The sequence below is a fragment of the Astatotilapia calliptera genome, chromosome 13 (assembly GCF_964374335.1).
Source record: "Astatotilapia calliptera chromosome 13, fAstCal68.1, whole genome shotgun sequence".
NCBI lineage: Eukaryota > Metazoa > Chordata > Actinopteri > Cichliformes > Cichlidae > Astatotilapia > Astatotilapia calliptera.
In genome coordinates this window covers 12416528-12432564 of record NC_137434.1, presented here as the reverse complement: position 1 = coordinate 12432564, position 16037 = coordinate 12416528, and the positions used below count along the sequence as shown (strand labels likewise).

The 16037-nt window shown below is 51.8% G+C and overlaps 1 protein-coding gene across 1 annotated transcript; it reads right to left on the bottom strand.

Moving 5' to 3' along the window:
* Nucleotides 1-3189: 3189 nt before the first annotated feature.
* Nucleotides 3190-4104, bottom strand: LOC145419805 (cyclin-dependent kinase 3-like). Its single transcript, XM_080288319.1, has one exon. It carries the CDS (start codon nucleotides 4102-4104, stop codon nucleotides 3190-3192), a length of 915 nt encoding a protein of 304 aa, XP_080144445.1.
* Nucleotides 4105-16037: the final 11933 nt, after the last annotated feature.

The following is a 16037-nucleotide window of genomic DNA, read 5'->3' as shown; positions in this document are numbered from 1 at the left end:
TGGTGGATGCATGCTTTGTGTTTTTGTATCACATTTGATAATAAACGACCACCGTGGAACAACGTGTGGAATGTCCCATCTTTATTTATTCGTGTGCTGTTCAAACCACACGCGTCTGGTAACTGACGTGTGACTCGTACATTATGTGACAGCTAGATGTTAGGTTAAGCACGAGTACTTGGGTGCTTGTCTACATTTGTCCACCTGCAAAAGTATAACCATATCATCACGACTCAATGTATCAAAGTCAAAATGAAAATAAGGCCTGAAACAATGACACGGTCCACATTGTACACACATCTCAACGGCTTTATTCGAGAGGTTACACGTAACAACGTATTATAGCACAGAGAAACATGTGACATTCTGCGGTCCACCAGCAACAGAGGCACACAACTCTTAACGGAGGGACTTAGTGTAGTTTCCTTCTCGTGTAAAGCACCAGATGCCCTGGGTGCGATGTCCCACGCCAGCCTGCGAAGCTGACACGTATGAGCTCGGTGAAACACCAGGTGATTTGTTTCAGCAGCTCAGTTGGAGTCGTCGCGTGTCCGGTGAAATGCAAGTCGCCCGTGTAAATTATATAGTCTCCGCGAAACCTGGCGATCAGACCTTCGTACTCATCCGACATGATGCTAGGGTACGTGAACATGAGACCCGATGCACCCTTGTAGCGAAGAACCGCATCGCGACAAGACAGTGCTTCGACCAAATCGTTGGAAGGTTTCGCATCTGTGAGATGCACCACCTTTGCGGCAAATAGCTTGTGTGCTATGTAGTAATCCGTTACGCCGGAACGGCTTTCCACCGACAGTATCTCAGGTATGGTGGGGAATCTGATCCCCTTGGCCTCGGTGATCAAGCTAGACAGGCAGCCGGCTCCGTGTTCGAAACGCACCGGGGTGGTTCTCAGTAAAGCTGCTACGCTACCGCATATTCTCTTCCACCGATTAGAAGGATGCTTCTCATCGGGGTATTTGCGGCTGATCGCAATGCCGTCGCAAAGCGACACATGGTCACCGTGAGCACATTGTGTAGGTGAAACCCAAACCGACCGGGTGTCATTCTTCTCCATAGTTGCGAGCTGGGTCTCGGAGCAAGTGCACCGTAAGTCGTCCTCGTGTTCCATACGTGCAGCCAGCATATTCCTAGGTCGGCCAGTCTTCCGGCGTCTAGGTCGGCCAGTCTTCCGGCGTCTAGGTCGGCCAGTCTTCCGGCGTCTAGGTCGGCCGCCCCCGGCGTCTAGGTCGGCCGCTCCCGACGTCTAGGTCGGCCGCCCCCGGCGTCTAGGTCGGCCGCTCCCGACGTCTAGGTCGGCCGCTCCCGGCGTCTAGGTCGGCCGCTCCCGGCGTCTAGGTCGGCCGCCCCCGACGTGTAGGTCGGCCGCTCCCGGCGTCTAGGTCGGCCGCTCCCGACGTCTAGGTCGGCCGCTCCCGACGTGTAGGTCGGCCGCCCCCGACGTCTAGGTCGGTCGCCCCCGACGTCTAGGTCGGCCAGTCTTACGGCCGTCTGTAAAAACATGGTACACAAAAACACACACAAGCATCAGTGTACCGACCAACATATGTACCACTTGATGTATAAAGTACGCAGCATACACAAAATGCATATACTATACACCATGTTCAGTGGAAAAAAAAAAAACAGAACAGTGTGTACCGAACAAAAACTCTGTCTCTGTCAGCATTCTAGGTCGGCGGTTGCTCGTTCTCAGTCGGTCCGACTCACACTCACCGAACCCTTTCACAAGAGTATAAAGCCCCAAGACTACCGGTGTGTTCGTCGATTGCAAGTGGGTTTGCTGGAAAACATGTGGCAGTCAAAAGCTTGCGTTCGAGTGCTAGTCAGCCTGCTAGCACTTTGGCTGGAGTGTTGCAACCAAAGTACGATTGGCTACGCTGGCCAAGAACAAGTAGCTGTATTTGGGAAATTGTCTTATTCGCTCTCATTACCTGGCTATTTGGAAAGTCCTACTTCTGTCTTTCGAAAAAACGGTCAGGTCGTCAGGCCAGCTAGCCACCATCTGTATGAAGTGACACACACTAGATTGGGGTACCAGGTCACCATTCGATTTCTTACTTGCAATGACGAAGGGCAATATGTGTTAGGCGGGGCGAGATTCACTGTCATCGCAAACCCAATCGATCGAGGTATATATTATTACACGTCAAAGGCGCGCTGTGGAACGGGAAGGACGCCGTGTAGCGTAACAGACAGCACAGCAGTTATCGCTCCGCTAGATGGAGTCGGCGCAATTTACAAGTTTCACGTTGAGACTCCCGACATCTGGCGTGTAATAGAGATATGGAACCACACTATGAGCCCAACACAAAGGCTGACCGGTGGCTGTTTTATAACCCCAAACGGTACGACGTTTGTGGGGCGCGGCAATGTAAACTACAAGTATTTCATTTACACACGGCAAAGTGCTGAAGCGGATCAGTCCTGTTCACAAGTCAGTCGGTCTCTCGACGGTAATCCGGACGACGCTGATCCAATCGATGATCCTGCCACTGGGAGCACGGCAGAGGAACCCGAGCACATGACACCGCAGACTACCACTCGCTGTACGTAGTGAGCACATATTCCCCCCCCTACCCCCCCTCTGCGATATCACGATATCGACACGGTTGTTGGATGGGGTGTCGAGTAAAAAAAAATAACAATGCACTCTTTTCATCCTTAGTGTGCACAGACGACTGCCGCATTGCCATACCCAAATTGGTCCCCCTGCAGCCCGTGGACACCACCAAGGTGCAGCTGTATGCCATTTTAGCCAAACGTAAGCCCGCCGAATGCCACACGTGTGTATGTTTGTGTAATATATAAACTACGTGTTAATTACCATGGTATATGTTCACAGTTGACAGGATAGAAGCCACGATCAACAAAGTCAACGTTTGCCGTTCCGACGCCAGCCGCAACGGAGGACTCGACGCAAAAGTGTTGCTCGTGCCGCTGTTTGCGCGTCTCTACATATGAACAACGACGCTGTTGGGGTCTGCTCGGTGTCAACATGTGGTTATTATATGGGACTCTGGTTGTATGCATAACAATCTTGTCTTCCACGCAAATAAAACAAACATGACAGCACAATGACAAAGGGAGTGAGATGCTTTATTGTATGAATGCACAAACATACACATACACATACATATGAGCGTCCTCACATCGCAACATAAATGCACACTAGTGTGATTTACAGGCTGTGCGCTGAATGCCAGCGTAACGTTTCACACGGTCAATATCAACATCGGTGATCGCGGCGGCGATCCGTTTCCATCTACTGTCATCCAGTAACGTCCGCGCAGTGAGTCTGCGCTTCGGGTCGTACTGAAGCAATGCCAACGCGATTCTCTTCACCTCTGTACACCGCATCAGGGTGGGCATTACACACATGGGATTCCAGATGCTTTCGTCTTCGTGGTCGTCGCGACCGAGAGTTTCCTTGATGATTTTATACGTTGGAAAGTTTTTACTGTGAAAGGTCATCGTCGCCTCCATGGCATCTACTATCAGCACGCCCAGGCTCCACATGTCGATAGCGCAGGTGTACTGCGCGATACCCTCCTTCTTTGTGTCAAATAATTCCGGGGCTCTGTAGGACTCCGTTACCAACCCAGAACTCATGGACTTCGCAGCATACCTAGAAAGGCCCATATCTGCCACCTTCACGGTTAGCGTGTCCGCTGTGAGCAACACATTAGCGGGTGTCAGATCTCTGTGTATCATGTTAAGCCCGTGCATGTAAGCCAGAGCGTCGGCGATCTCCAGAGAGAAACGGCCGATAAACGTAATCGGCAACAGGCCCGAGTGATAGCGACCCTGGTAGATCACCTCAAACAGCGTTAAAGGGAGGTAGGGCATGAGCGTCGCTATCTCGCCATCGTGAAGAAAACAGTCCAGCGTCTCCACTATATTAGGATGGCCTCTCAAAGCCGATAGACAAGACAGTTCCCGGACGGTGGAGTCCGTCATAGTGCCGTTTTCGTAATTGCGGTGGCACTTCAACGCATAGCGTTGATCGGTAACGCGACACTTAACGTGGTACACAACACCATATGCCCCTTCGCCTACCTGTGCAACAATCTCGTACTTGTCCATGGCGGTCACGCGAGACGCATGTAATGTTAATCCGCTACAGTGACAAAAGAGCGATGGCGGTGGTACAACCGCAGAAGCACTTCGCAGGTGTTGATGTTTAACAGAGCCTTGGTGGTTTCGCACGTGTCGATGTCGGCCGAGGTAATGGGCTGTAATTCGGTGGCACGCTTACGGCGTGCCAACCAGTTAATTTCTCTGCAAAACACACTGTTCCATCGACGACTGTTGGAATTGGAACTGCGGCGGACCGCTGATCGTTTAGCTCTTCTTGTAGCCGTTGCGCGGCGAGCTAGAGTGCTCGCCGATACAGGTTCGGCTTTCTGAGTCTCGGAAATCACAGCGAGCAACTGCGACTCTGGTTGCTCGAGTATCGGTGTGCCTGCTGGCGGATCGCGTATAACAATGACATCAGAACACCCGGGTTTGTTTTCCACCTGATATCTTCGAACCAGCAACTTAGACTCCCCCGTCGAAGTGGAGCTGTGTGTCGGAGCGATTACGTTGTTCACGTCGTCCGTTCTTTGGTCTTTCGCACATAGAACGGCAGCGTTTCCGTTGGACACTATAGACTTGTAGAAGTCAATGGCGTCCCCGTCAGTTGTGCCCGCGTCGACTGGGTCGATAATCAGGTTGCCGCTTAATGATTTCCTAATGAGCCGCGAGCACTTGGCATCTTTCGCATGTATGAACCCACACACGGTACTATCTTCCTGCAATAATACTATGCACGACACGTAGTTGGATGTCTCCAGGTCGGCCACCAGACACGATAGATCCGTGGAAGTGTAGCCTGTTGCGGCAAACGTATACCTTGTCACCGCTCTGATATCGAATTCCTCTCCGTGTTGCTGTTCGAGCACACCGCCGCCGTGCTGCGCAAGCGCGGAGTACTCCCGGATCAAGGTGTTGGCGGACTCACGCTGAGGAATTGGTGTTACTTCTACTCGGCAGTTTGATGCTATGCTATTTAAGTACGTGTCCACACTGTTGATAGTACCTTGCGTTCTTAAATAAACAAAACCACTAAGCGTCTGGTCGCCCGTAGATCTGATCACCGTGGAATACGAAACCAACGCCTTGTCCCTGAGTCGTTCCAATAAGTCCTTTGTGAAGCTCTCTGAGTATATAGGTGTAGTGAATCTAAAGCGGTTTAGGTAGTATCTCATCGTTTGTAGGGTAATGTAACCCTCATGCCGTCCCTATGTATGATCAACAAACACAAGGCAACACAGCACAGCACGTTACTGCCCGCCGTCCCCACAGGTCGACGATATATAATGCCCGCCGGCTTGCCTGCTGGACACTTATTGGCTGTGTACTGCCTTTTTATTGCGTCTGTGTGTAATGTAACAATAACCGAAACCCTGATATGACAAAAGAAATACAAATGACATTGGGTTCATTGTGACATTGAAGACTTTATTGTTATTCATATGTACACAATTTTTTGATTACATTATTCAAATAAAAGACAACCATCGCCACCTTCAGCCTAGAGACCAGGTGATAGTGTCACTCCAGTCGCTCCAGTATTTCTGAACTGCCATTGGGATCCCGGGTGTCCATCTAGCTCTCGCGGTCACGGTTCCATCTTCGTACGAGGCAGGAACCTTTAGTTGACAGCTCTTGTTCCTGAAACACCTTCGAATCTCTCTGAAAAGATAGAGCGTTTTCATCGTTCCGCCACTCTACGTCCACGTACATGCTGCAGTTCCAAAGCTCCCGACCTGCAGTTCCAAAGCTCCCGACCTGCAGTTCCAAAGCCCCCGACCTGCAGTTCCAACTCTCCCGACCTACAGCGACCGTTTTGTATTGAGTTGAGGTTGAGCACATTGATGTGGTGCATGTTGTGAGCTTTCTATTGACCTATGCTGTTACTTTTTGTTACAATGGATCGCAACAAAGGGCCCCCAGAGCGGGTTGTGGGACTGTTGTCCAGAAAGAGGAAACTAGGTTCTTGCACCCCTGTAAATCAACCAGCTGACACATGTGTTCTTCGTGGCAACTCCGACTGTGCGGCGAACACCGACGACCAACTTGTCATTCCCACGCCAGACATGGAATTAGGCTTACAGTCGATGACTAAGGAGGATCTGAACAAGGCCGACTGTGCGGCGAACACCGACGACCAACTTGTCATTCCCACGCCAGACATGGAATTAGGCTTACAGTCGATGACTAAGGAGGATCTGAACAAGGCCGACTGTGCGGCGAACACCGACGACCAACTTGTCATTCCCACGCCAGACATGGAATTCGGCTTACAGTCGATGACCATGGAGGATGTGAAGAAGGCCGCCGTGAGCCAAGTTCGTCTACACCGTGTCCACGCACCAGCGGCTTTGGTGCACGCCCAAGGCCTGCATGGCATAAACCTGGAGAGGTACAACAATTACAGACTGGCCGCGGTGTCGTGGTTTGCATACATCGTACCACTCTGCACATCCGCGGATGTGCACACGGTGGTTTCGGCCACACTCGATCTGTTGGACAGACATGTGGTAACGTCACTGCAAAACGGCATCGAGCTCCAGGACCTGTTGCGCGAGATTAGATCTACACGTGCGGCATGCTTGATGCTTTCGTGTCACATGCACTGCGTTTTCAGGACCGTGGGGTTGCAGCATGTGTGTCTCGCGTATCGCTGGCCTGTGAAAGCGGTTACCGCGGACCCCAACTGTGACGAGGACGACGAGCAATGTACTACAGTGGACGGTGTACGGCGAAAACTGCAAGAGATAACAGTGACACTAAAAGGCAGCCTATTCCCCACGCACACAGAGACTGCGATCAGCGTGCTTTGCAAGTACACGCTCCTAGAGCATGTGGGTGAGACGGCGAATCGAGATGCATTCGCAACGGAGCCGCGTATACGGTCTTTAGCCATGAAATTGTACGCACGACGAGCCCTGACCGTAGAACTGCTTAAATATAAGCCTGTCCGCTGCATGGCAGCGTGTTGCCTAATGGCCATGACCAAGACGTTAGACATCGCACCCGTCAACGCAAAAACATTACGGCTGACTGTGATAGATCTGCTTCTGGACATGAACTGTCAGGGCGTGAGTGAACAAGAGCTAAATGACATGGCTAGTCTACTGGCGCCGGAGGACTGCGTGGTGTGCACCGGTCCATTTGTGACGACCGCTTGTGCAGAGAGAGCATTGCGAACATTGTCGGCTTCATCCTGCTGCGGTTGTAAAGAACTGGTCGGATGACATTGCTGTACAAAGCTTTTGTGTCATGTATACACATTGTGAAAACAAATAAACAAACGCATTTGATATATCAGACTGTATGTTTTCTTTATTTGTGGTTGGAACATAAACACATTTTCCTTGTTACATTCACACATTATGCACATGGATGAACAAGCAAAAAAAAAAAAAAGATCGTTCGAATGGCACGTTCATCACTAACTACATCCATAGTCGTTGGCGTGTAACACAAGAGGAATCGTGCCGACTTCGTTGCCTCGCCCGTCTCTTGTAGGTTCCACGTCCCGTATTTGCCCGGTGCCGCTACGATCCCGGACGGCTTCTTTGATTCTGCTGTCACAACACCAGGCTTCAGTCGGTGAGGCCCACGCTAGTATCACCGCGGGGGTCTCGTTTGTGCACAGCCATACCCTCGAGACCGATCCTGGGTTCGTAGTATATGTCACCTCGATGTGTTCTCCAATGCAATACACGCGAAGAGGTCGAGCTAGGATCCCCGCTTTAATCAGCGCATCTAGGCCGGTCGAGATATTTGTTTCGAAAATAGCCCCTTTTAAGTCAAAGAAACGTTTGGGGCACAAGCACCTGCCCAACGGGTTTTGATCGGGGCGCCTACGGCGGTCCCGCGTGTACACACGGGTTTTGACGATCGTCTGTGTGACCACCAGCTCGGTTTCACCATTGTTCGCTCGTAGTTCCACGGCGGTATTCATATTTGGGGTTTTTTGTTGTTGTTGTTGTTGTGTAATTTACACAGAGTAGATGAAAGACCACAGGTTTGCTCCTTGTCCACTCCCAGCGATCGACAACAAGTGTCGTGTGGTTGTGCTGCAAAGCGTTGTTACCGGCTTTGTGTGAACCTCGGCGAATGAACGCTCTGAGTCGGCGGGCGGACTTATGCTCTGGGAAGGCGGACGAATGGTTCGAGTCGGTGGATGAATCCTCTTGGTCGGCGGACGAATCCTCTGGGTCGGCGGACGAATCCTGTGGGTCGGCAGACTAATGCTCTGGGTCGGCGGACGAATGAGCTGAGTAGGCGGACGATTGCTCTGCGTCGGCGGACGAATGCGCTGAGTCGGCGCACGAACGCTCTGAGTCGGCGGACGAATGCTCCGGGTTGGTGGACGAATGCTCTGAGCCGGCGGACGAATGCCCTGAGTCGCTGTGAATGGACATCGCGGTGAATGGCACTGCGCATCACTGTGAATGGCAACTGTGAAATGTCAGATCGGTGTATTATAGACTCTGTGGAGTGCACTCTCAGCTGAACACAGACGGTCGGCGATGACAACTAAAGACACTGATTAACACCCAGGAATTCAACGCTTACAACCGCTAGAGACCCATGGCCAGTAACTCAAGAGACCTTGATGAGATGCCACAACCGCGGACCTCAGAGCGCGTGGTGAGACCGTGCTGGCTGAACATAGACGCATCGGGTCCACGTGTTATCGTCTCTGACGGGTTGAGCCAAAGTGTCCGGCATCTCAACGACCCCCCCACCTTCGGATCCGGTTGGATGGCAGACGCCACGGGCATGATTCACATCGCAGGGTCGTACGACACGTACAAATGCGTAGACTGCAACATAGTCTTGTCGGGATACAAAAAGGCCGACAGAAGCCTAAACGAGCACGTCCTTCGTAACGCTGCCACAGGGCACCGATGCCGTTACCTAAAGGCTAAGTTCAAACGACGCGAGAACGAACTGCGGCTGTTGGAAGGCCTGCTACGCTTCCAGGAAGGTCGAGTTGCTTTCCCGTTGCACCTGCTGCTCGCAAAAGAGCAGTACATGATACTGGCGGGGTGCTGGTATTGCGTGCTGTGCTCGCAGAAAAGGGGAGACGTTCACCATCCAGCATGTGCCGACATGGCGTCGGAGTTGAAACAGTTTCTCATCAAGACAACTCTGGCGACAAGGCCCGCGGGAGCGCCGTTGTTCACCAAAGCGGCGGTTCCTGGGACCGTAGACTATTATGCACTGGGCGATATATGGGAATCCGACGCATCCGCCATTCGCACCGTTCGCGATTTCTCGGAGTTAGGCGATAAGGCGAACATGGAACATCTGCCATGGACTCGGGACAAACACCAATGCGCTGCTTGTGATTTGTTTCTCCACAGCTTTGTGGTAGGAGACACCTTTGTGGGCGAGCACATCTATTACATATACAACGAAGGTAAGCGTTGTCCGTATATCGACGCGAGATACAGCAGAGACGAGATACTCTACGAACTCGGACGGCAACGTTCCCGGAGAGGACTACTCGCCTTCCCGAGTCGCGTACTCACAGCCGAGCGGGGCTACAGCTCCGTGGCCGGTCTGGAACGATGCCTAGTGTGTGGAGTTACCACTTTACAGGAAAAGTATCTGCCTTCGCTTGGTCATGATGCCTGGTGCTGTGATATGAAAAAGGCCTTGGAGAATAAACTGGAAAATCTGCGACTCGTGTAAATCCTAAAGACAACACGGTTCATTTTCTTCCTCTACAATTTGATATATGTCTGTGCGCTTCGCACCTCATATGTTACACAAGTTGATATCACCCCCCCCCCTCCCTATGTTTTCATGTGCTCTCGTTTAGCTCTCGATAGAGTGTAGCGGATTGTTGTACTAAGGGACCGTGTTCACAATAAACAATCTTTCTGTGGAAAACCTAGTATTGTTTTTGTTTCTTCTGCCTCTTCTTTTTTCCACCACCACTCACACTACTGTAGCGCAGGGTTGCAGACGCCATGACAGAACACAACCCCTCGGTTGCTTATCAAGATAGCGTAGACACGCTGCTCTTGACCGTAATAGATGGAACGATAACACACCGTACCCAGCAGTGTGTCGCTAATAAAGGGCGAGCATTTAGGGTGTTGAAACGTGCAGTCCGTGATGTGTTGTGGACGCAAAGAACGGAATACTGCGGTAAGTGTTGGGTGTTTCTCCACGACGACTATCTGCAATAGTGTCGTTGGCGGACAGCAACGTAGTGTACTTTGAAAAACTTGCAATTGTAATAACCACACGCACGTCCACACAGGCATGCTCTCACTGCAGACCACCGCCGCCGAAGTGCCAATGGTCACACGTGTGGCACGCACCTTGTTTTCAGACGGCATTATAAACTGGGGACGCATAGTAAGCCTTGTGGCTTACGGCACAGTGTTACTGCAAGCGTCGAAGTCAACCTTGGGACCCGAGTGCGCTTACGCGATCGGCGTGTCGATAGCGGCTTACATTACAGACAATCACATGGATTGGCTCGCTGGCACCGATGGTTGGGTATGTTCTTTCTTTACTGTTTTTTTTTTCATCACTTTTGCCTAGTAGACACTTTTAAGCATTTACAATGATGGACACAACAACTCTGTTGTCACGTGTTGCTCTTTTCAGGACGGATTCGTGGACACCTTCGACCGAGTACACCAACGGCCGTGGCTGTCAACGGAAGGAAAGCTGCTTTTGCTTGGTGTGGGATTCGGTTTATTGTCAGTTTTACTGTGATACAAGATAATAAATACAATTTACACACACACACACACACACTTGGTACATGTCTTCTTTCCATGCTTACACTGCGCAATGTACATGGGGAACATGCACCATCACCATCACAACCTACAAACATATCACATCTCAGCCCCAAACCCCGTGACTTCGAACGGTTCCAGTTCCAGTGTGAGGTCGAAAGTCGACGTTTGGTCTCCGGAATAGGGTTCTTCTAGGTTAGACGAAAGCCAACTTGTCAACACATCCCATTCGTCGTAGACACACTCGTGACCCGTGTGCACATTTACACTGTCCAACATAGGGTCTGAGTCCAGTAATACATCCTCTGGTACAGCTGACGTGACGTGAAGCGCACCACCGGAGCTCGTGCGCTTCTCGGGCGTAGCGTTCCTTCTCACCCCGGCGTTTGCGGCTGCAATAATCACTTGACGATGAATTAACATCGTGCGATCCACCTCTCCCCAGTACTCACACAGGCGGCCCCACCAATAAGCTGCGCTTTCGTCGAGCCAGGGTGTCAGAACGTAGCGTCTTATGTCATGGTACACCAGACCGATTGCGTGTAACACATTTAAAATATCGTACACCCTTCTTTCTTTGACGTTCAGTGTCACGGAGAGACTCCTAGGGACATAGGGTCCGGGATTACTGTGCACGTGCCGATACACCACCTCGGTGTAGTGCAGCAGACGACAATCTCGGTTTTTCTTGTGTCGGTTACATATCTCCATCACAGGCACGACTTTGAGGGCCTGCAGGACGTGCAGCGCGTCGTAGAATCTGCGCACCGAGGTCTGAGTTTCATGTTGAGCCCGCAACCCCTTCAAGGCGCCTTGAACATGTTCCGGTTCAGTGTGGCGCATTATCGTCAGCATTTTGGTAACGTGGATCTGCAGACGAGTTTCGCTCCCACGCCTCCGAGGTGCCATGGTGACAGTGTGTAGCATTGGCGCTCCACCGCCGCTGCTTTTGTACTGCCCTTCGCAGGGTCCGGTCGGTGGGTCGGTCGGGTCTTTCTCCGACCGACCCACCGACCGGGCGCAGTGTTGTAACACTTACTTAAGGTAAGTGTTACAACACAAGACAACAGAAGACAACAGAAGACAACACAAAATGGGTCTAGCGCGATAGCTTTCGCATGAGGCGAGGCAAACTATTAAAGGTTGAAGTAGTACACTACGGCAACCGAGGACTGTGCTAGAATGTCGCGGGTTAACGCCCGCACAGGGCGCCCGGTGGTCGATCAGACAGTTTACAAGTTGGTCAGTGGTTGGTTGGGTGATGTTCCGGAAAGTTTGAACGTGAGACTACGTGAACTTCTCAAGATGAGTCAAAGTGAAGCAAACAGATACGGAAATGTGTTCGCCAGACGCCATCGGCTCCTCGTCAACTACATTCTGGACCACTATGCGGACTCACGGGACTTAATTGACAAGGGCGAGGACGACGACGACGGTGTCGTTGGTGATGGTGATGGTGATGATGATGATGATGATGATGATGATGATGATGATGATGATGATGATGACAACGAGGACGAGGGGGCTAACAGCATCACGCCACACGAGTTAAGGCAAGGGAGTGCGGAGGACCGGCTCTATGAAGACGATGACACTATACCCTACGTGTTACGCAACACTAACAACGTGTTCAGCTCCGGCGATGAGACTACATTTCACGCGTTGTACTTCGGCTCCGGCGATGAGACTACATTTCACGCGTTCGGCGAAGCTAGTGAAATGTACTTCAACTCTGACACTTGTGACGCTTTAATCGGAAGGAGTCCGACGAACCCACCCGAAGCTAGTGAAATGTACTTCAACTCTGACACTTGTGACGCTTTAATCGGAAGGAGTCCGACGAACCCACCCGAAGCTAGTGAAATGTACTTCAACTCTGACACTTGTGACGCTTTAATCGGAAGGAGTCAGACGAACCCACCGCACAACCACGTCGATTACGCTACATCTCAGGCGTCAGGGGAAGAAGGCATGTGGATGGGACAGTAGGACGATGAAGACGACACGATACTAGGTGTTACGCGTTACTGGACGAGAGTCAGCTGCTACTACATTAAAAAAAACGCATGTAGGGTATTAGTGGATGGTGTCCACTCACATACTAACCATCCACCCCAAGCTATAAAAATACGCTTTACACCTTTTCATACCAGGCGCGTCGAAATGGCGACCGAGTCAATGTCACACTTCATCCGAACCTTCCTAGACAAACACAAGTGCTACGCTCTGGCCGAACACTTGCAGGGCATGTCATACAATGCCTTTCTTCAGACATCAGCTTGGACATTGTCGCAGTGGGGCGCATCTTGGGATTGCATTTTCGATCACACAAAGTTGGTGTACGACACCTACCGCGCTCGCACCTGCATTAAGGGCCTGCGCGAGGTGCCGCCCGGGACAACGCCAGAGGCGACGCACAAGGACTTTTCCCGGGGCCGCGGCCGAACAAACGACCGGGGCGCGCCTAAAGTCTTAAGGGCCATGACGACCGAGGAACCCGTGATGAGAAGTCGAGCACAAACAATGGGGGATCGGTGCTGCGGCCAGCGCGCAACGTACCAGAAGGCTGTCGACCCGGAGTCAGGCGAACGTGCCACGGTTCGCCGAGCTAGTCCCGACCACTACCGCACCAAACCGCAGCTGTTTTAACGAACGCCACAGGCTTGCGTGGCAATAATTTGGTCTACGAGGTCCTGGGATGACATCGCTCGGAATCTTACACACACACACACACACACACACACACACAGAGGGCGCTTCGTTCGAACACTCCTAAAAACACAAGGCGGAGTTCTGGTGGGCATGTGTGTATAAATGAGACCGCCTGGCTTCGTGCATACCACCAACGCTCCACACAGCATATGCGTCTGACACGAATAGAATGTCTCACTACGGCCATCCGAATATGTCGCTTTCCACATCAACCCTGACGACCGACACCAAGACGTACGTCTCGACGAGTCTAAGCGGTGAGCCGCAAGTCACGTGGTGTCAAGTAGGCCACGGTGGAGGTTCGCCTTCTGCGCAAATAGACGAGCGCGCCCCCGAAGCCACATCGCTTCGATCGAACTCCGGGTCTTTGTGCGAGTCTGACACAGATGAAAATTATGTGCACGAAGAGGGTTGTTCTTGTGGCGACGACACCAGTGACTCCGACGACGCGAGTGAGAGCGACGACGCGAGTGAGACCGATGCCGACAGTCACGACGAAGGCCAGTGTAACGACCCGTTCTGCTGCGATCCGGCTCTGATGTACCACTCCGAGGACGAGGTCTCGTACTACCGGAACAGAGGCATGGCCTTCGAGGACCGGGGTGACGGCACCGGCTTTTGGTACGACCCTGGGCCTTGGATGTCGTTTGGAAAAGCGACCGGTGTTGTGTTTGAAGACTAACGTCGGTCTCCGCCACCACCACCACCACCACCAACAACAACAACAACCCAGGATTTCATTGTTTATTGCTTTGTTGTATATGTTACCCACGGCCACGTAATACTCGTGTGTGTATCGTTTTTTTTTACCTACAGTATATCTCAAGTTGTGCCCCTATGTTGTGTGTATGTTCTCATCCTAAGACCTCAAATGAGCCTTAATTAAAATAAATGCAGTTGACAGAGCGATTTGGGATCTTTCTTTTTATTGAGTCTGCTTTCTCTCCTCTTTCACATCATACAAAGACACACCACAGTATAGCACATTGTGCACCACGTTTAGTGTGCGCATTTCCAATAATCACAATTCTCCTCACATAAAAAAAAACACACAATCTTCAATGGTAGTGTTTGTGTGCGTAGGTTGGTTGGTTACGGTCGATCCGGCTTGTTCTGGGACTGTGGATGCTCTGGAAAAACAAACAGACACCGCCGACTCAGAGCATTTTGTCGGCCGACTCAGAGCATTTTGTCAGCCGTGCCGACCCAGCGCAAAAAGCTCCCTGACCTGGAACACTCACCGACCCAGCGCACGGTCGCAGAATGCGCATAAAACACAGCCGACCTGGCTACATTACCCGGCCGACCCGCGGGTCGGGAGCCGCCGACCTGGCTACATTACCCGGCCGACCCGGGGGTCGGGAGCCGCCGACCTGGCTACATTACCCGGCCGACCCGCGGGTCGGGAGCCGCCGACCTGGCTACATTACCCGGCCGACCCGCGGGTCGGGAGCCGCCGACCTGTAGGTCGGGACTCGCTGGCCTCGAACTCAACTCGTGTGCATATGCATAAATAGCAGTGTTGTTAACTGGTTGACTTTCACAAAGTCTTAGTGCTTGAGACCCATTCGACATGATGCCTGGCCTCATGTGGGTTCTCAGGATCGCAACTGCCCTGTTGTGCACCTCAGCTATAGAGGGAGCTGCTATAGCGGGATCAGCTGCTCTAGAGGACCCACCACCTTTAGAGGGAGGAATTAACAAGGACTATGTTGTGCGACTGGCCCTCTGGGCAGCGAGGCAAGCCGTAGCCCTGAATCCTCAAAAAGTCCTGAATGCTCAGAAACCTGAAACCCCTGCGACTCCAGGACCCATTCCTGTCCCTGCGCCTGCTCAGAAACCTGAAACCCCTGCAACTCCAGGACCCATTCCTGTCCCTGCGCCTCCAAGACCTCTGAAGTCAGCAGACGTAACTAGGAAAGTGACTGTGCAGCGCGATGCGTACGTCGAGTTACAGTGTCCAATTGAGGGGTCTCCTGTGACATGGACCGTGGTTTCTGGTCAGGCTAACGTCATAATGACGGCTCGTCTGTTGGTGTTTCCTCGCATGGGTGGTGCCGCCGCACAGGAGTACCATTGTGAAGTCTCCAACAGAACAGCCGCTCTCCTGCTCAGTGTCATCGATGAAATTCCGGCTGATCAGAAGGATGGTGATATAAACTATTGCCGACACGGCACACTATGTTTGGTTCCCTGTGCGGATAAAGCTGAGTGGAAAGGTGTCAACTGCACCAAGGAACAATGGACCCCTTTGACTTGGACAACGGCTTACAAGGTAATATACCACCTTATGCATCGGCTTTGGTGACATTTGCATTCCCGCTGCTGTGTGTGTAATAACATTGTCACTTGTTTGGGTTTGACCATTTACCTTTTTTCTAGCCTGAACCATTCTTCGTTGGTAACGGAATTCTGGCAGCGGATGCAGTCACCAACCCATCCCGAATGGCATGCAACTACAAGTGTTCTATAACAGAAGAG